At 44.8% G+C, this 21539-nt stretch overlaps 1 protein-coding gene across 1 annotated transcript in view; it reads left to right on the top strand.

Moving 5' to 3' along the window:
• Window positions 1-21221, top strand: part of STAG2 (stromal antigen 2) — a 613131-nt gene extending 591910 nt beyond the window's left edge. Inside the window, 2 exon segments of the mRNA XM_033944545.1 lie at window positions 4042-4119; window positions 19315-21221. Of these exon segments, the coding sequence (XP_033800436.1) occupies window positions 4042-4119; window positions 19315-19338 (102 nt within the window). The 3' untranslated portion in view covers window positions 19339-21221.
• The last annotated feature ends 318 nt before the right edge of the window (window positions 21222-21539 follow it).

Genomic DNA, 21539 nt, shown 5'->3' with positions numbered 1-21539 from the left:
TCGTGGAGCTAAGAAGTCATGTTTTCAAACATTTCTTTGTTTTTGCCTTATGCCTTCCCGCTCACGCGTATTTTATTTAAAAATTTTTTTACTCTACTATCTCTCAATTTTCTTTTTGTTCGTAAAAAAACAAACAAATAAAAAATGACAAGTTTTTCTTTTCTTGCCTCACTTTTCCCTCGTGGGTGTTCGGTCAGCGGGGCCTCTTCGCGCGCCTCAGCCTTGGATTTAATTTTGGCTGAGACGGTCTCCCCATCGATGTCCTGCCCATTCACAATCAGTCATCGACATCGAAGACGTCTACATCGACATTGGTGACTGAGGAGTTTCAACGGTGTTGCAGGTCATTATGGCATCTAGTCCATTCATGCTGACCTTACAGCAACCATTCTTGCGGCTTGCCTATCTTCCATCGAGGGTTGCATCTTATCCAAGTCACCCTCTTTGAGGCGAGTCGCAACACTAATGGTACCGAAAAAGAGAGGTACCTTTGTCTGGCGAGCCACCAGTTTTTACAGTGTCGCAGGTCATTCTGGCATCGAGTTCATTCATGCTGACTATGCAACCATTTCTCTAGTGCAGTGGTAGGGAACTGAGGTCCTCGAGAGCCGTATTCCAGTCGGGTTTTCAGGATTTCTCCAATGAATATGCATTGAAAGCAGTGCATGCAAATAGATCTCATGCAGATTCATTGGGGAAATCCTGAAAACCTGACTGGAATATGGCTCTCGAGGACCGGAGTTCCCTACCCCTGCTCTAGTGGCTCCTGCCTTCTCCATTAAGAGCTGCATCGTCACTCTCTTCAGAATAGGCTGCGGGCACCGAGGGTACCGGTGGGTTTTCTCTTCAGGAACAGCTTGAGTTTTTTTCCCCTGAGATCGACTGCTTCAGTACTGGGCTGGCTTGATCATGATGTGGTATCCGGTACCATTGATGCCTCATTGATGCACCATCAAGGTCTTCGGTACCGGTCATCTTGAATTTCCAGATGTGCATCGCAGCATCATTCCTTCTGACGCTATTCTAGTTTTTCAAAGCATGTTTTTCTTCTCCATGTCCTGAGAAGTGCAAGAACCCTGCAGAAGTTTCGCATTTGTCATCGGGCCGACACCATTCCAAGCAGCGTTCTTCATGACTCTACTCTTTGATTTGATTCCAATATGGACATTTCTCATTTGATTACAGAGGCTTCTGAAGCACAATCTCCTCGGAAGACTCTTCCTAGAGAGACATCTTCTACAGAGAGTTTTTATTTTTGCTATATGGACATGGACTCTCCTGTCAACCTTGCAGTTTTATTTTTGCTGCTTTTCCGATGAGTCTTTAGCTTCAGCTCAGCTTTCTCTACAGCTTCAGACTTCACCTAACTGGTCTCCTTCAAGAACTTCTTCATCTAGGAGACCTTCTTTTTTTCTTCTTCTGGACAATTAGACCTTATGTTCTCCATACCAAGGTTTATGCTTCAGTGCTGGCAGGGGAGCGTGGCATTCTATAGACAGATTTGACCATCGCCTCTATTCGTATCTACTTTGGGCGAAGAGGATCATCAGTTCCCCCCCCCCCTTCTTTTTCTTTTTCCTACAGTTTGACTGTTCATTACTGCTAGCGTGTTGTAAATGCAGCACTAATCCAGTGGGACTGGCCTTTACCAGAATTTTATATTGGCAATTGGAATACTGTCTTCCCAGTTATCTATTTTCTGCTGTGAAGTCTCTTGTCTGGACATTGCTTCTTCTTCTACGGTGGAGAATCTAACTTAGATGTAGAGTCTGTAAAGTTAGATTCCTCTACCTATTTTTACCAAACTACCTTACCTAGCAGACGTCTGACTACCTCTGCTTCTCAAAGGTCTAAGCTGGGGAATCTAACATAGGTGTTGAGTCTGTAAGTTAGATTCCCCCATATTTTTTCAGCAGGCATGAGATGACTAGCAAAAAAAAAAAGAGAAACAACCCAATCCATTGATCCCATGATTGGTGCTTCTCGTGCCTTGGTCCGGATTCTCATGTTGAGTCCTAGGAGTGCATGTTTCCTTCGACAGAACAACTTCTTTGGCACACCTTTATCATTCATCACTCACTATGATGACTTCAGGATTCTACCATGGGGTATCGAGCCTGTAAGGTGGCTCTTTTTCCTGTTGCTTTGTTACCATTCTGTCATACTGGTGGAACCTAACAAGGGTGTAGAGTGTGTAAGTTATTTTTCCCACCACTTCAGACCCTTCCTCTGCTTTTTATGCAATGCAGGATCAACCGGGTGTTTTTCTTCACATGTGCTTTCCACTGTACCATCATTGTTAGTTCTTTTGAACAGGCACCCATTACCCCCAAGTTTTTTCTCCTACATCCCTTCTCCTGTTTTTCACATGCTGGAGGTTTGGGAGTAGCTGTAGAGGAGGAGGAGGCCACTACATCCTTTTTAGGATGTTTTTCCCCTATTCTTTTAATTGGACATCAATTGTTAGTCCACCAACAATGTTACACATGTTACCTGGCATAACTTTTTTTTCCCTTTTTGATGGAAACACCTGCTTATGCTCTCTCGATCTCATGGAGTTTCTGTTTGTGTAGTATCATTACCATTAAACACTTCTATTGCTCGGCCTTGCTTCCCTTTTCACAGTATCAAGGGCCTGATTGTCTTACCCATCTAACTGATTGACTGCTTAACGCTTCTTCCTGGCAAGGGGTGAGCACTTGTGATTCAGAAAAATTATTTTCTTTCACAGTTGGACTGGCTCATCAAGAATCTTTCCTCTCAAGGTGTGCTCTTAACAACATATCTGACCATACTGTTTCTTCAGAATTTGGGGTTCGAGATCAACTTCTCCAAATCACAACTTCAGCCATCTCAGAAGCTCCAGTTTCTAGGAGCTCTGCTCCACAATATACCTCAAGAGCTTCAGGACACCCTTATCCAACTCTGTCAACAGGTTATTCAGCTTCAGTCGCTCTCAGCAATGCGCATGATGGTTCTGAGACAAATGGCATCTACAGTCCATGTGACTCCTTTCGCCAGGCTCAGCCTCCGGATCCCTCAGTGGTCTCTGGCTACTCAGTGGTCGCAGGCTCTTGATACACTTTCGCAGCATATTACAGTCATGTCTTTGACAATCATTGCAGTGGTGGATGCTCTCTTACAATCTTTCCAGAGGATTGTTATTCCACACTCATCAGAAAGTTCTCACTACAGATTTGTCAACCTGTGCCTGGATGGCCTACATACTGGTGACGATGTAACTAAAAATTGGTGTTCCCTGCTTCCCATGTGCTGATCTGGAGCACAACCTGTCTAAACTGATCTACCAGGTGTCAATTAGCAGGGAAAACCAAATTTCATCTTTCTTTTTTGTATAGTGAGTAGCAAGATCATTTTTGCACTTCTAAGATAAATTTGTTTGTTAAACAATGTTTACTTTTCCCACTACTTCACAGTTGTATATGCTTTTGTCTGCTTTTATATCTTGGCTTATGTCCTGCCTAATTCCTAATTTTTATCTGTCTCGAAGCCACGTTACACTACCATTGTTCCTGAGATGCAGCAGCATTTACACACACACCCTTTTACAAAACCACAAAAGCGGTTTTTAGCACAGGCCAGCACGCTGAATGCTCTGCGCTGCTCTCGACACTCATAGGAACTCTTGAGCGGCAGGGGCAGCACAGAGCATTCAGTGTGCTGGCTTATGTTAAAAACTGCTATCATGTTTAGTACAGTGTAATTTGTTTTTATTGAAAGTTTTTGATTGTTTTTATATTGCTATATTAAATAAGTTAATGTATATATTTTATATATGTTTTCTTGTATTCTGCCTAGACAGTGGCTTGAGCGGGTAATAAATACTTTTAACTAAATACATAATACTTTCCTCTAAGTCTGGAGAATGTGAAATATTACATTCATTGGGTGTTGACTTGTTCCTATGGATCTTGACGGCTCAGTACATTAACTCTAGGCCTAGTGGCAGCACATTTGCTGTGGATGTTTGAAACTTTAATAATAATATATGAAGAACAGCATGATATGTCTTCTTTTTAGCCACCATCAAAAAACAGAAGAGAGAGAACAGAACTGAAACCAGATTTCTTTGATCCTGCTTCAATAATGGATGAATCGGTAAGCTTGGTTTTAAGAATTTACCTTTTGTTTTAATAGAAAAATAAAAGTGAAATATAAAGTATAAAAAAGAACATGATAAAAACGGGTCAGTTATATGTAGATTCCTAAAGCAAAGAATTTCATCTTTTACTAAAGAAATGAACATCAAATTTTAAAAAGTAATGAAGGAAAAAAGCATGTCATAAAGAGAAAAAGATCATAAAAATGTTACAAAAATTGCTCTAGGTTTACTGACATAAAACTGAAGGAAAATCTCTATGTGGAAAATGTTATATGTCCATTTTATTAGAACTATGATTTTCTTTTTACCCATCCTGTATCTTAGATAAAATTCACATTTGAAGTATATTCTATTAAAAATGAAAAACAAAAGCAGTCTATACCCAAAACTAAAATGTTACGATCTTTCAAGAGGAAGAAACATTCCAGAAGCTAAATTGTTATAGTTGCAGCATGCTTAAATACCATGTCCATTGGAAAGTTTAGCTCTAATATCTTGAAGTAGGCAAATTTTTTTTTACAATTCATGTACAGTTTCATCCAATATGTGTGTAGCAAGAATGTTACTGCTAGATGCTCAGCCTGTTAGAGAAGATTCCAGGAAAGAGTTCTGTTTTCTAGCTATTGTCTAGTTTGTCTAGCTATTTTCTCTAGTTTGTAACTGCTGGTGTAGACAGATACAAGTTTCTGTGAGAATCTAAGTATTGTTCCCATGTGGGGCAGTGTCTCCAAATAGGTTTGTTTTTGCAAATAAACAAGAAGGAGCCTTTATCACAGTACTGCATTCGGCTTGAGTATATCACTGTGTCTAGAAAACCACAGATCCCTGAGATAAAAATATTCTACAATTGCAGCACATTTAATGTTATCATGCTTCTCTAGGAGGTGTTATATCATCCATGAAAGTATCTATGTTTATCCCTGGACAAGCAGGCAGCATATTCTCACACATGGGTGACGTCACCGACGGAGTCCCGGTATGGACACTTGAAAAGTGAATCGCAACTTTAAGTTTTAGAAAGTTTGCAATCATCGCGTGCAAGTGGCTTCCTGCCCCACGTAGGCGCGCAGTTTCTTAGTTTCCGCAGAGCTAAGAAGACACATTTCAACGGCCGTTGAAAACTTTTTTGCCTTCCCGCTCTTGCGTCAGTGATTTTTCAGTCATTTTTGGGATATTTTTATTTCATTTACTGCCTCTTTTTCAAAGCTGTGCTGTGCTAACGGCCCCAAAGCCCATAGAGATTTAAAAGGCTTCGGGGCTTTTGCTGTGCGGCTTAGTAAAAGAGGCCGTTAGTTTACCTTCAGTTAAAGAAAAAATCTCCTTTTCTCTCTCCCTCTCGGGTTCGGTTCAGCCCGGTGGGGCCTGTTGTACCATCTTGGCCTCCTACGTCAATTTTGCCGAGGTAGTCTTCCTGTCGATGTTACACCCACAGACGGGATTTAAGAAGTGCAGTCGCTGTGCTCGACCCATCTTTGTGACTGACCCACATCGCTGGTGTCTCCAGTGTTTGGGGCCAGAGCAGGCTCAGAAACCTGTACCCAGTACAGTAGAACCTTGGTTTACGAGCATAATTCGTTCCAGAACCATGCTCGTAAATCAAGTTACTCGTATATCAAAGTGAGTTTCCCCTTAGGAATGAATGGAAACTCGCTTTGATTCGAGAGAACGAGAGCCAGAAGGCCTTGAGCATGCGCAGATGCTCAAGGCCTGGCGCAGGCAAGAGGCGGGAGCTTGCTTTCACTCTCACAACCAGCAGAAGGGGTAAGGAGCGTGTTTGAGAGGAAGGGCGGGCGGATGCCGCTTTCAGCACAGGGGTGCGATGCGGTGTTCGCGGGGGGGGGGGTGCAATGCCGGTTAGAGCGGGAGGGAGGTGCTCGTATATCGGAACATGCTCGGTTTGCAAGGCAAAAGTTTGCTGAGTGTTTTTTCTCGTCTTGCAAAACACTTGCAAACCGGGTTACTCGCAAACCGAGGTTCCACTGTATTCTTCTTTTCAGAAGAGGACTTTGAAAAACTGCCTTCTTCCACAGAAGCTACTGTTCGGTGTCGCTATGGAGGGGGAGCCAACATCACTACCGACATCAACGGTGTCAACCAAAACGACACCGTGTACATTGACACCGGCAGAAACATCTCTGGTGTCACAACCTCCTGTGGGTAAGCCTTCTCCTACCCTATCTGGGACTCAGGTCAAGATGGCATTAAGTCGAGTCATTCCGACCTCGAAAAAGTCCCATAAGCACCCGGTCCTGATCTCGGTGAGTGTCTCGACATCAGCTTCCTCATCACTGGATTGGAGTGCTGCACCAATCTAGAGGTATCAGCAAAAAAGCCAGCGATACCGGTGCTCTTTATTAAGCAAAAAATTGATAATTTGCTTAGGGAGAAATTGGGTGAGCATTTTCAAATGCTGGTGCCAGCCCAACTTATGGCCACGTTGGTGCCGATTTTCCAGGCCAGGTCAACACTGACTCCTTTAGGTGACAGTTCAGTCTGAGCAGATAGCAACACTGACCACACCTCTAATTGATGCTCCACCGGTACAGAGACCATCGACATGGGAGTCAATTGATCCCTTTCCACGGCATCAGTCGTCCTCAACACAAACATCCAGGTAGGCAACTCCAGTGCGGTCCCGAAAGGCCGCTAGCAAGACCAAATATCTAGAGGCTTTGACACCAGGTCTTCGACACCGTCCCCTTTTCATTCATGATTCAGATTTGTTTGGGGACTCAGAGCAGGAACAGGAACCACTCTCTTCTGAGGATGAGAATTCTTCAGCTTCAGCCTCACCTCAACGTTCTCCACAAGGGCCTACTTTGGAGAGGTCCTCTTTTTCCAAGTTCCTTCACCAAATGTCTGAAGAGCTTTTCATCCCTCTGGAAGCGGACTCTAAATATTCTAAGCAGTTCCTGGAGGCCTTAGATTATGACCAGCCACCTAAAGATCTGCTAAAACATTTGCTACATGACATCTTAAGAGAGACTTTCTATAAGAATTTGGAAACACCTTTCTCTGTTCCAGTGGTTCCTAAAAAGTTGGACTCCCTATATAGAGGGTTCCACTCCCAGGCTTTACAAAACTTCAACTCCTTCATGAATCTTCGGTGATGGAATCCACTTTAAAGAAATCTACAGGAGCTAGTGTCTATGCCTCTGTCCCTCCTGGCAGAGAAGTAGGGTGATGGAGAAATTTGCCAAATGCCTATATCAGAATGCCATGTTAGCCAGCCGAGTTGGAAATTATAAGTTTTATTTTTTGTTTTATTTAAAACACCTGATAAAAAAATCTTCAGCATTTCAACAACTTATTGCTTCAGCTTTCCAACTGCAGAAATATATGGTCCGCACTAAGTACGTCACCTTTGAGCTCACGTCACGTGCAGCAGCCATGTTGTCGGTGGCTATGAAAAGATTGGCATGGCTTCGTGTTTCTGAGCTTGATGTTACTCATCAAGATCAGTTTGCCAATGCGCCCTACCTAGGGGATGAGCTGTTTGGCCCATCTATGGACACGACCACTCAGAAGCTTTCTGCCCATGAGACCTGTTGAGACACATTGATCAAGCCGAAAAAGAAGCCTCCACTTCCTAGAGCTTTCCAGCCTGCTTCATCTTATCAACGCAGGTATACTGCTAAACCTGCTCCTCCTGCTCCTTCTCAGCCTAGGAAACAGAAGCAACAACCACATCAACATCCTAAACAGCAGCAGGTTCAGCAAAAACCTACACAGCCTTTTTGACATGTACTTCAGCAACATAGCCACTGTTCCTATTCTCCAACTTCTCGCACAGCTGATCGAAGGATGACTTCAACATTACATCAGTCGTTGGGAGCTCATCACCACAGATCTCTGGGTTCTAGACATCATTCGACATTTTCATACCCTTCCTTCGGATCATCCTCCAAGAGAGTCTATTTCGGATCCTCTCTTCTCCTTCAGGAGATTCAATCCCTCTTCCTCCTAAATGCCATCGAAGAAGTTCCTCTCTCTCAACAAATTCTACTCCCATTACTTCTTGATTCCCAAAAAGACGTGAGGACTGCGACCCATTCTGGATCTCAGAGATCTCAACAAATTTCTCGTCAAGGAGAAATTCCGAATGCTCTCCCTCACCCTCCTTTATCCTCTGCTGGATCAGGATGACTGGCTATGCTCTCTGGATCTCAAGGAAGCCTATACTCATATTCCAATTCATCGAGCTTCCTGAAAATCTCTCCGCTTCCAAGTAAATCAGCATCACTATTAGTACAAAGTCCTTCCATTCAGCCTGGCATCTTCTCCCAGAGTCTTCACGAAGTGCCTGATTGTAGTGACCACATCTCTCCAATCCCATGGTCTTCAAGTCTTTCCTTACCTGGACAACTGATTGATTAAAGCTCCTTCAACTCAGGGCATGGGTTTGGCATCATCTCAAACTATTGCCTTTCTTCAAGCTTTGGGATTCAAAGTCAATTTCCCCAAATCCAATCTCATTCAGTCTCAACGCTTTCAGTTCATTGGGGCTATACTAGTTACGATTTTCATGAGAGTATTTCTCCTTCCAGATCGGCTCCATGCTCTCTTCACCCTCTGTCAACAGATGTTCTTTGTTCAGACCATCTCTGCGAGATGCATGATGGGTCTCCTAAGCCATATGGCTTCCACAGTGTATGTGACTCCACTAGCAAGACTACATCTCCACACTCCTCGGTGGACTCTTGCTTCCCAATGGTCGCAAGCGACAGATCGGCTATTACAGTATATTTCTGTCACATCATCTCTTCTGCAGTCGCTTCAATGGTGTATGACCTCCTCCAATCTACCCCGGAGGTCTCCTGTTCCACTTGCCTCCTCATCTCAAGGTGATCACGACGGATGCATCTCCCTATGCTTGGGGAGCACATATAGACAGCCTTCAAACCCAGGGTCATTGGTCCACCAGAGAATAGAAATTTCACATCAATTTCCTAGAGTTCAGAGCGATGTATTATGCCCTCAAGGCTTTTCAACATCTTCTGTGTCCTCAAGTCCTCCTCCTTCACACAGACAACCAAATAGCAATGTACTACATAAACAAGCAAGGAGGTAACGGGCTCTCTCCTTCTATGCCAGGAAGTACAGAAAATCTGGCTTTGGGCGACAGCTCGCAATCTTTTTTTAAAAGGCTGTCTACATTCAAGGGGAGAATTCCCTAGCAGACAACCCCAGCAGAATTCTTCAATCTCACGAATGGACTCTCAACTCTGCAGCTCTTCATCCAATCTTTGCTCAATGGGGGCACTCCACAAGTGGAGTTATTTGCAGCTCCCCACAATCACAAGCTGCCCCAGTTCTGCTCCAGACTATACTCTCCTTACCATTTGGAAGCAGATGCCTTTCTTGTGGACTGGACGAACATGTTTCTCTTCGCATTTCCACCCACTCCTTTCATACTAAAGACTCTGTTCAAACTCAAACGAGAGTCAGCCACCATGATTCTCATTGCTCCTCGGTGGCCCAGGCAGCATTGGTTCTCCCTTCTACTTTAACTCAGCTCTAGGGAGCCAATACCTCTGCAAATTTTTCCTACTCTGCTTATTCAGCATCAGGATCTCGTCTACATCTCAACCTGCACTCATTACACCTGAAAGCTTGGTTTCTTTTTTTTATTAATTCTTAATTCATTTTTCAATCAACAACAAGTGCACAAAAATATATCATAAATTGAATCCAAAATAGCACTATAAAAACTAACACATAAGATCTAATAGACCATAATGATAAAACTCTACCCACCCACCCTTCATCAAATATTCTATATAAAATACATTATACTATTATTCTGAACATATTTATAAAAATTTCCTCCCAAAATCCTCCATCCCCCCTGAGTGTGCATATAATAAATTTAAAAAAGGAAGAAAAAAAGTGATGCCTATTCATTACAATATTTTTCCATTGGCCCCCAAATCTTTGCAAAGTTATTATAATTCCCTTTTTGCAATGCTATTGCTCTTTCCATCTTAAAAATATGACATAACGAATTCCGCCAGAATGTGTAATTAAGATTATGGTTTCTCTCGGGCTGAATCCATCTCAGTTACATCTCTCTCAACCTGTACGTAATATCATTGATGCCTTCAGGAAACCAGCCACTCAACAATGGAATCAACAAAAGTGGACTCGGTTTTCTTCCTGGTGTCTTCTTCATCATCACGATCCTACTTCCTTGTCAGTGGACTTCGTGTTGGATTATCTTTATCTGTCTGACTCTGGGCTCAAATCTACATCTATCAGAGTCCATCTCATTACTATTACAGCTTTTCACATGCCAGTCAAGAGAAAGCCTCCTTTGATCTCCAGATTCATGAAAGGATTTTTCAATGTGAAACCACCTCTCAAACCTCCTCCTGTAGGCTGGGACCTTAATGTGGTTCTTTCCAGGTTGATGAAGCCACCATTCGAACCAATGGCCTCAGCTCATCTTAAGTTTCTTACCTGGAAAGTTGTTTTTCTTATCTTGCTCACTTCTGCCAGGAGGGTCAGTGAGTTATAAGCGTTGGTGGCAGATCTACCTTTCACAGTTTTCCACTATGATAAAGTAATTCTACGCACGCTTCCAAAGTTTCTTCCAAAAGTTGTCACGGAGTTTCATCTCAATCAGTCAATTGTTTTCCCAGTTTTTTTCCCTAAGCCTCATTCTCATGCTGGAGAAACTGCGCTGCACACTCTGGACTGTAAACTTGCTTTGGCTTATTACATTGACTGGACAAAACCACATAGAACATCTCCCCAACTTTTCATCTTTTTTGATCCCAACAAGTTGGGGCATCCTGTTTCCAAGAGAACAATTTCCAAATGGGTAGCTGCCTGTATATCGTTCTGCTATGCTCACACTGGACTGCACCTCGCTATGGCAGTTTTTGTAGCTTTCCTTAGATCTACTCCTATTGAGGAAATCTGTAAAGCTGCCACCTGGTCCTCAGTTCATACATTCACCTCGCATTATTGTCTGGAGTCTTTCTCCAGACGGGATGGGCACATTGGCCAGTCAGTATTACAAAATTTATTTACTTGAATGCAAACACTCCCACCATCACAATCTAGTTAGCTTGTGTGAGAATATGCTGCCTGATTGCAATGGGATAAAGCACACTTACCATATCCAGGGACAGAAGGCAGATATTCTCATAACCCTCCCACTTCCTCTGGTTGGCTTCTTAGTTGGCTTATCTTAACTGAGGGATTGCGCGTCTATGTCTGGTGTGAAAGCACTCGCACATGCGTGGTACGGGCTGATCGCAAACTTTCAAAAACTTTAAATTACGATTCACTTTTCAAGGGTCCGTACTGGGGTTCCGTCGGTGACGGCACCCATGTGTGAGAATATCTGCCTACTGTCCTTGGATAACACCTGTTACGGTTAGTAACTCTGCTTTTTGAGCAGTATAACTATGCATTTTACAAGTTGACATGTCAAATCAAAAGTATTCAGTAGCCATTTATTTATTTAAAAGGTTTCTTAACTGCCCTTGTATAATTAGGCGGTTTTACCAAAAAATGTCATATATAAAAAAAACCTTATCCCAGGACAAGCAGGCAGCATATTCTTAACACATGGGTGACGTCACCGACGGAGCCCTCGGTACGGACCTTTTAACTAGAAGTTTCTAGTTGGCCGCACCGCGCGTGCGCGAGTGCCTTCCCGCCCGACGGAGGAGTGCGTGGTCCCCAGTTTCTTCGTTTCCGCGGAGCGAAGAAGACGCGTGTATTTTTTCAACGGCCGTTGAAATCACTTTTTGCCTTCCCGCTCGCGCTTTTGTTCTAAATTTTTCTTCCTCTACCTTCGGGTTTCCTTTTTCTTTGAATTGCAAAAAAAAAAAAAAAAAAAACTTTGATTTTTCTTGTTTCTTTCGTTTTTGCCCCGGCGGGGCCTGTTGCCATTATACAGGCCTCGGACTTCGATTTTGCGGAGGCTATCTTCCCCTTCATGCCCCCGCAGGTCGGTTTTAAGAAGTGCCAGCGGTGTGCACGCCCGATCTCCGTTTCTGACCCACACAATTGGTGTTTGCAGTGCCTGGGTCCGGAGCATCGGGCAGATTCCTGCACCCGCTGTGCCACTTTACAAAAACGTACTCTTAAAAACCGAAGAATCCAGCAAACCCTGCTCTTCGGCTCCGAGTCGGCGATGGATTCATCACCTTCAACGGCGGTACCGCAGAAATCGGCACCGTCAAGCTCGACACCGACCGATCCCGCATCGGCGCCACTGGCGCCAGGTAAGCCGGCTAAGAAGCCTTCCTCTTCCCTCGAGCGCCCTCCAGCTACGGTGACGACACCGTCCATACCGGCATCGCACCGGTCCCGTAAACGCTCCGCCCCGATAACGGTGAGTGCCTCGTCATCGGCCTCCTCATCGCCGGGGCGTGGAGCGGCATCCAAGGAACCGAAGAAAAAGAAAGCGGTTCCGATGCCACCCCTAGATGACCGTATTTCGGCCATTCTACAAACTCAGCTTCAGGAGCAGTTGAAGAAACAGCTTGAACAACTGCTACCCTCTATCCTGGCACCGCTCCTTCCGGTACCAGACCGGCCCGAGCCCCGCACCGAGCCCCCGGTGTCCACTCCTTCGGTACCGGTAAACACCTCGATGCCGATCCTTTCGGCCCAACAACTTCCTGATGATCCTGTGGTTCATTCTCAACCCACAGTGGATCCTACTCGGCACCAGGCGGTACGGCACTCTTCTCGGGACCGAGAACGACGCCGATCGTCCTCCCCTGGTACCGTTTCGGTGCGCTCTGGTAAATCTTTGTCCAAGACTCGCCACACCGCACCCTCCACCCCGGTGTCCCGACACGCACCAGAGGTCAGGGATCCTGATTTATGGGAGGAGACTCCTCTCGGTACCGAGGAGGATCCCTCCTCATCTGATGAGGAACCATCGGCACCTGATGCCACCTCTAAACCTGAGCAATCCTCTTTTTCTAAATTTCTGAGGGAAATGTCTGCTGCTCTGTCACTTCCCCTTGAATCTGACTCCAAAAAGTCCCAAGCCTTTTTAGAAGCCTTAGACTTTGAGCAACCTCCTAAAGAGTTCCTCAAGCTTCCCGTACATGACATCTTACGGGAGACATTCTACAAAAACTTGGAAAATCCCCTCACGGTACCGGGAGCTCCCCGTAAACTGGACAACCTTTACCGTGTCATCCCTATTCCAGGATTCGACAAATCTCAATTGCCCCATGAGTCCCTTCTGGTGGAATCCACCTTAAAAAAGACTCAGGGCTCCAGTGTCTATGCCTCTACCCCTCCTGGCAGAGAAGGTAAGACCATTGTCAAGTTTGGCAAGAGACTTTACCAAAATGCCATGCTTGCCAACAGGGCAAACAACTATTCCTTCCATTTTTCCTTTTATCTCAAACACTTGGTCCAACAGCTGTCTGCCCTCCAGAAGTACCTACCTGAGCGCAAGGTCCCGCTATTCCAGCAGCACATATCTGGCCTTCTCCAAATGCGCAAGTATATGGTCCGCTCGATATACGACTCCTTCGAGCTCACCTCTCGGGCCTCTGCCATGGCTGTAGCCATGCGTCGCTTGGCCTGGCTCAGAGTCTCCGACCTGGACATCAACCACCAGGACCGCCTGGCCAACGCCCCCTGTCTCGGGGATGAGCTTTTTGGAGAGTCACTGGATTCCACCACTCAGAAACTCTCTGCCCATGAGACCAGGTGGGACACCCTGATCAAGCCGAAAAAGAAGGCTCCGCCTGCTCGACCCTATCGGCCTCAATCATCTTACCAGCGGAGGTTCTCAGCCAGGCCACTCAATCCGCCTCCCCAACAATCTCGGCGACCCCGTCAACAGCAGCACCATGCCCAGGCTCGGTCTCAGGCCACTCAACCCTCCAAGCCTCCTCAGCCTGCTAAACAATCTCAGCCCTTTTGACTCTTCTCTCCAGGGCATAGCCAGTCATCCACCCTCGCTGCCTCTTCCACAGCCTATCGGGGGTCGTCTCACCATTTTCTCAAGCCGTTGGGAAGTCATCACGTCGGACCAGTGGGTCCTCAACATCATCCGCCACGGCTACTCTCTCAACTTCCAGACTCTGCCTCCGGACAACCTTCCCGTAGAGTCTGCTTCAAACTCATCTCAAACCCCCCTCCTCCTGAGGGAGGTTCAATCCCTCCTCCTTCTCAATGCCATCGAAGAAGTACCTCCAGATCAAAGGGGGCAGGGATTCTACTCCCGCTACTTCCTGGTACCCAAAAAGACGGGAGACCTCCGTCCCATTCTCGATCTCAGGGACCTCAACAAGTGTCTGGTCAAGGAGAAGTTCAGAATGCTCTCCCTTGCCACGCTCTACCCTCTTCTTTCTCAACACGACTGGCTATGTTCCCTGGACCTCAAAGAGGCCTACACTCACATCTCCATCAATCAACATTCTCGCCGCTACCTGCGGTTCCAGGTACTGCACCACCACTATCAGTACAAGGTGCTACCGTTCGGCCTCGCCTCCTCACCCAGGGTCTTCACCAAGTGCCTTATAGTGGTAGCGGCCTTCCTCAGGTCTCACAACCTCCAGGTGTTCCCCTATTTGGACGATTGGTTGGTGAAAGCACCTACGTCTCCACTTGTGCTACAGGCTACTCATCACACCATCTCTCTCCTCCACCTCCTGGGGTTCGAGATCAACTACCCCAAGTCGCATCTGCTTCCCACCCAGCGACTTCAATTCATTGGAGCAGTTCTGGACACCACGCTAATGAGGGCTTTTCTCCCCTCCGATCGCAAGCAGACCCTGCTCCATCTCTGCCGTCAGGTACTCATGCATCCCTCCATTCCTGCTCGACAGATGATGGTCCTCCTGGGTCACATGGCCTCGACAGTGCATGTCCTTCCTCTGGCTCGTCTCCACCTTCGTACACCTCAGTGGACGCTCGCCAACCAGTGGTCACAGACTACGGATCTTCTTTCTCATCCCACCTCTGTGACATCATCTCTTCAGCAATCTCTCCAATGGTGGTTGAACTCCTCAAATCTTTCCAGGGGTCTTCTTTTCCATCTGCCCCCCCACTCTATGATCATCACCACAGATGCGTCCCCCTACGCGTGGGGAGCTCACCTGGGAGATCTACGCACCCAGGGACTTTGGACCCCACAGGAGCGTCGTCATCACATCAATTTCCTGGAACTCAGAGCCATGTTCTACGCCCTCAAGGCTTTCCAACATCTTCTCTGTCCTCAAGTCCTCCTCCTATGCACAGACAATCAAGTCGCCATGTACTACATAAACAAGCAAGGCGGCACCGGATCTCGCCCCCTTTGTCTGGAGGCTCTGCGCATCTGGACCTGGGCCACGGACCGCAATCTCTTTCTCAGGGCGGTCTATATCCAGGGCGAACAGAACTCTCTGGCCGACAATCTCAGCCGCATCCTTCAACCTCACGAGTGGACGTTGGACCCTCCGACTCTACTCTCCATCTTTGCTCGATGGGGCACTCCGCAGGTGGACCTCTTTGCAGCACCTCACAACCATCAGCTGCCCCAATTCTGTTCCAGACTCTTCTCTCCTCACCGTCTGGCCCCGGATGCATTCCTGCTCAACTGGAGGGATCGGTTCCTCTATGCCTTCCCTCCACTTCCTTTGATGTTGCGGACCTTGTCCAAACTCCGCAAGGACAATGCCACCATGATCCTCATCGCCCCTCGGTGGCCTCGTCAACACTGGTTCTCCCTTCTGCTTCAACTCAGCTCCAGGGAGCCCATTCCTCTTCCTGTGTTTCCTACTCTACTTACACAGCAGAATCAGTCTCTACTACATCCCAACCTGTCTTCCCTCCACCTGACAGCTTGGTTTCTCTCGGGCTGACCTCTCCGGAGAATCTATCTCAACCGGTCCGCCTCATTTTGGACGCCTCCAGGAAACCGGCCACTCTCCAATGTTACCATCAGAAGTGGACCAGATTCTCCTCGTGGTGTCTCCGGCATCAGCAAGAACCCACCTCTTTGGCGGTGGAACCTGTCTTGGAATATTTGCTCTCGCTGTCCAACGCTGGCCTCAAAACCACCTCCATCAGAGTCCACCTCAGTGCCATCACTGCGTTTCACGAGCCTATTCTCGGAAAACCCCTCACGGCTCATCCTCTGGTTTCAAGATTTATGAGAGGGCTCTTCAACATCAAACCGCCTCTCAAGCCTCCTCCCGTCGTCTGGGACCTGAATGTGGTTCTCTCTGCTCTCATGAAACCTCCGTTTGAGCCTCTTGCCACAGCTTCATTCAGGCTTCTTACCTGGAAGGTGCTTTTCCTAATTGCCATCACCTCTGCCAGGAGGGTTAGCGAACTGCATGCACTGGTTGCCGACCCACCGTTCACTGTTTTTCACCATGACAAGGTTGTTCTGCGTACCCACCCTAAATTCCTTCCCAAGGTGGTCTCAGCTTTTCACCTCAACCAGTCCATTGTGCTTCCCGTCTTCTTCCCTAAGCCTCACTCGCATCCTGGAGAACAGGCGTTGCACACGCTGGATTGTAAGCGTGCCCTTGCTTACTACCTTGATCGTACCAGAGCTCACCGAACATCCCCTCAGCTCTTTTTGTCTTTCGATCCCAACCGTTTGGGCCGTCCTGTCTCCAAACGGACACTTTCAAATTGGCTTGCTGCCTGTATTGCCTTCTGTTATGCTCGGGCCGGTCTCTCTCTGGAAGGATCTGTCACGGCCCACAGAGTCCGAGCTATGGCTGCTTCTGTGGCTTTCCTCCGTTCCACGCCCATCGAGGAAATCTGCAAGGCGGCCACTTGGTCCTCAGTTCACACGTTCACTACTCACTACTGTCTGGATGCGTTCTCCAGACGGGATGGACACTTCGGCCAATCTGTGTTACAAAATTTATTTTCCTAATGGCCAACCATCCCTCCTCCCTCTTTGTTAGCTTGGAGGTCACCCATGTGTTAAGAATATGCTGCCTGCTTGTCCTGGGATAAAGCACAGTTACTTACCGTAACAGGTGTTATCCAGGGACAGCAGGCAGATATTCTTAAGTCCCACCCACCTCCCCGGGTTGGCTTCTTAGCTGGCTTATCCTAACTGGGGACCACGCACTCCTCCGTCGGGCGGGAAGGCACTCGCGCACGCGCGGTGCGGCCAACTAGAAACTTCTAGTTAAAAGGTCCGTACCGAGGGCTCCGTCGGTGACGTCACCCATGTGTTAAGAATATCTGCCTGCTGTCCCTGGATAACACCTGTTACGGTAAGTAACTGTGCTTTCCCTTCCATTCTGTGGTCTGGTATCTTTCCTTTCATTTAGCCATCTCTCTTCTCCCCCAGTGTAACATTTTTCTCTCCCTTCCTCCTTTCTGGCCCCCTTCCCAGTCCAACATTTCTGCATCCTTTCCACCAGTCCAACATTTCTTTCTCTCTTCCTCCTGCATGCTGCTTCTCCAGTCCTCCTTCCCTCCCCCAACCAACTTCTCTCCATGAGTCCAACTTTTTACTCTCTGCCCTCTCCCCCTTCCTCCAAGTGTGATATTTCTCCTTCCATCCTTTCTGTCCTACCCATCCATCTTACCTTTTCCATGAGTCCACCACTTTCTGCCTCCACACTTTCTCTCTCTTTCTCCTTGCCTCTTCCCTCGAGTGACATCCTCCCAACCCAACATGCTCTCTCCCCATGCATCATTTCTCCCTCTCATCCATCCCATGTCCATTTCTCCCTCTCTCATCACTCTCATTCCTCCTGTAACAATTTTCTTTCCTTCCCTCCCCCAAACCCATTCACAACTAATATGAGCTCCCCCTCCAGTGTGCAACACCTTTCCTTTCCCTCCCCTTCTACTAGGTCCAGCAGCACCTCTTCTTCTTTCCCTTTCCCTCCCTACTGTCCAGGAGCACCTCTCCCTCTCCCCATGCCCAGCAGTACCTCTCTTCCCTTTCCCTCCTCCCCTATCCAACAGTACCCCTTCTCCCTTCTCTTTCCCTCCTCACCTGTCCCTCTCCTCTCTCTAGCGGCAGCTTACTGTGCTTTTAACTTCCCCACACAGCTGCTGCTAGCAGTTTAGATGCGGTTCCATTAGGCAGCCTCAGGGCCTTTACTAGGCTGGCTCACCTCTGATGAAAGAGGAAGTTATATCATTGAAGCGGACTGACCTAGCAAAGGCCCTGAGGCTGCCTAATGGAATCACATATAAACTAATGCTAGCGGCAGCTGTATGGCAAAGTTAAACGTACACTGAGCTGCCGCTGCTGGGTCAAGGGGTGGGGAGAGAAGACGAGGAAGGCAGGAGTCCCGGGAGATACGCGACAGCAGTGCTGGCGCCGTACCTTGTGTTGAGAACCTGTAGGCAAGTCAGCTTGCTGGCGCCTCTTTTCATCCTCAGTGTGCCAAGGCACATTTGGAATCTCGGGAGGCACACTAGTATGTCACAGCACACAGTTTGCAATACACTGATTTAAGGCTAAATTAAAAATGTGGGCATGTTCTAGCCCACATGCTTCAGACAATGAAAACATCTTTCATAATCTTTTTCCAAAATGTATAAGGAGGTAATCATAAAGAAAAAGGATGTCTGGAAATCATGCATTGTGTTGGCAGTAAAAATGAATGTTCGGTCATCCTAATATTCCCATTGCCTTTCTCTTTCTTATTCTTTTGACCTGCTACTATTTAAAGCAGATAACTCCAGAAACATCATGGCTACATTTCCACTAAGGTATTGACCTTAAGATAATATTTTTTCCAGACTTTCCAATTGAATCATGTTCATACATTTCCCATTTATTTTTATCCCAAGCTTGCAATACATTTCAGATTTAAGGAAGGAAACAGTGCTTTTTCTGCCTTTTACCTGCAGTTGGCAGTGTTAACTAGATGATGGCAGCAAATTATTAATTCTAGCACTGCAGCTGCATGCTTGTTAAAACATCTTAAATTCCCCAAATGGTAGTGAGGTAATTTTATGTGTTTATTTTTCTGCTTAACATTTCATTTCAAATTCTGATAAACAGGCAATAGTTTCTTTCACATTTTTAAAAAAATCTTGGTTAAAAGTCTGTTGAACAGAAGAATGGTAAACATCCATCAGGGGTATTTACTTGTAACAAATAGCCCTTGTAATACGGTCCCTTCCAGGCAATCCCAAATGTGCACACAGTTCATGCTATACTGTTGTACTTTGCACCATATCCCATTGTTCGTTCTTGTAATTTATATTGTCTTTTCTTTTTTTAGGTTCTTGGGGTTTCCATGTTTTAATACCAATTCAGCAATTAAATCTGTGGTGAAGTCGTTTTCTAAATGGAAGAAGAAATTTTTAAATACAGCGTTGTGGTAGATACAGTGAAATCCTGTACAGATTTTTCTCTAAGGAGAATATGATATGCTTACTAAGATTAAGTGCATTGAGGGGCAGTTTTGTTTGCCTAAAAATTAAATTGTAAAGGACAAGTAAACAGTTTGAGGATAAGCTACATTTTTTTCAACAAAATTCAATATTTTATTTATATATCATATCAGTTTTATTTCCAAATCACAAAGTATTCCCTTAGATTTTATTAAATCAAGAGACTAATTTGAGAGGGACTCAGTATAAATATAAACTAATGTTTTCTTGGGTCTGCTAAATAATACAACCTCTACTGGATATGTTTACATCCATGAACTGAAATGGCTGATATATTGAGTTCTCATCTCAGAATTTTAGAACAGTAGAATTTGGGAATTTTATTTGAAAATCTTCATATAGCAAAGTTTGTTTGCAGAACATTGATAGAAAGAAGGAAAGTTACAAACAGAGTGTTAGCTTTTGTTTGTTTGTTTTTTTTACCTGAAATTTATTTCAGTGTATTTATAATGTTTTTTTAAAAACAAGTTTCAACAGTCTTTTCAGAAAGAAGTAGAAGTTGTGAACTGCCAGGAGATTTCAAAATACTACCATGCTTGCCATTAATAGCCCTGAAAGTTTGCTTGTCCTTTAAAAATTGTCTTGTGAAACTCCTTCCAGTAGTGCCACTGTATTTTGTCTCCAAATTTAAAAAGCTTATTGTAGTATGTTTGCTGAAGAGTTCTAAACAAAAATTATACAGCTTATTAGAGTGTGGGAATAGGGATCTAAATTTTAAATAAAATTATATATATATATAAATATAAAAAATTGGTGCTGATTTTATAATGCGCAGTTTGTTTAGTTTTTCTTACTTTTAAATTCCAGCTTAAAATTGAGGTTTCAGAAATATATTGAAAGTTTTAACGATGTTTAAAAATAGAAAAAAAGCATGGATACTCATGCTTTTAAAATGATTTTTAAATTTGTATTTTATATTGTTTTATTGATCTGTCTTTGCAAGCAGTCTCCAGGTTAAATATACTTCTAACAGGTTATAGTACATTTCCTCTGTATGTAAATTTAGTTTGGATAATAGAAGGTTCATTAAAAAAAATAATTATCTTTGGAAGCTAAGCTTTAAACTTCATGTGTGTCCTTTTACAAATAGATCAGTCTAAAAATGAAAATGGACATTTGCCATTTTTACATCAACTTGTTTTGCAAGGCTTGGGCAGCTAGAATTCCTTTAAAGGAAATATTAACTTATGTGTGTTTTTGTCTGTCTCTCAGATCATGAGGTATATTATTTGGATCATTCCATGCCTTAATATGCTTGCAGTACACACATTTCTTCAATTAGACTAAACAAGCTTGTTTTTAGATTAGACGTTATAAACATTGGGCTGTGGTAGCCAAAAACCATAGATTATCTAAAGGATCATGGTAAAATAGAATTATTTTAATAATTTGTGGGATAACAAAAACATACCAGATCTGCCTAACTTGTTTTCCATAAATTAATAATCTCATGTCTGAAAGTACTGCCTATATTTTTATTTTTCACACCACTGCAATTAATAGAACTGCTAAGAGGACTGTGTATATATGATCTTAAACAGATTTTTTTTCTTACTTTAAGGATTGTTTCTTTGTTGACAGCAGTTCTTACAGCTTTGTTTTCAACCAACTAAAAATGTTTTATATATTTACCTTAACCTGTTGTCCTCCACATTCTATTGTCCTCTGTACTGTTTTCTGATTTGTATTTATGTCTTGAGACAGTAACTTTTTGAATAAAAGTAAGCCTACTGTATGTTGTACGTTTAATCATTTTAAAATCACTCGGAGAAGCAAGAAAATAATGAATTTCCATAAGACTGAATTGTGTGTAAGAACTGGAATGCAGTTGTTCTGCTTTCTTGATGCATTCAGATTCTGTCTTTGAGTTAATAAGTTGTTGCTCATTCCTTCAAGACAGCAGACAGATCTGCTATCAGGTTGCATCTGATCTTTCAGGTCCCCCTCCTATTTTTTTAAACTAAAAAATTACTTCCTCTGATGTTGCATGTCTGTGTAGTTACAGGCAAGCACATATTTTATAGTTCTGCTATCTTGCAATCTGATTTTAAAA

Source organism: Geotrypetes seraphini, chromosome 5, assembly GCF_902459505.1.
Source record: "Geotrypetes seraphini chromosome 5, aGeoSer1.1, whole genome shotgun sequence".
NCBI classification, from domain to species: Eukaryota; Metazoa; Chordata; class Amphibia; order Gymnophiona; family Dermophiidae; genus Geotrypetes; species Geotrypetes seraphini.
The sequence above is the reverse complement of the archived record's forward strand: the minus strand, read 5'-3'. Positions and strand labels throughout refer to the sequence as shown.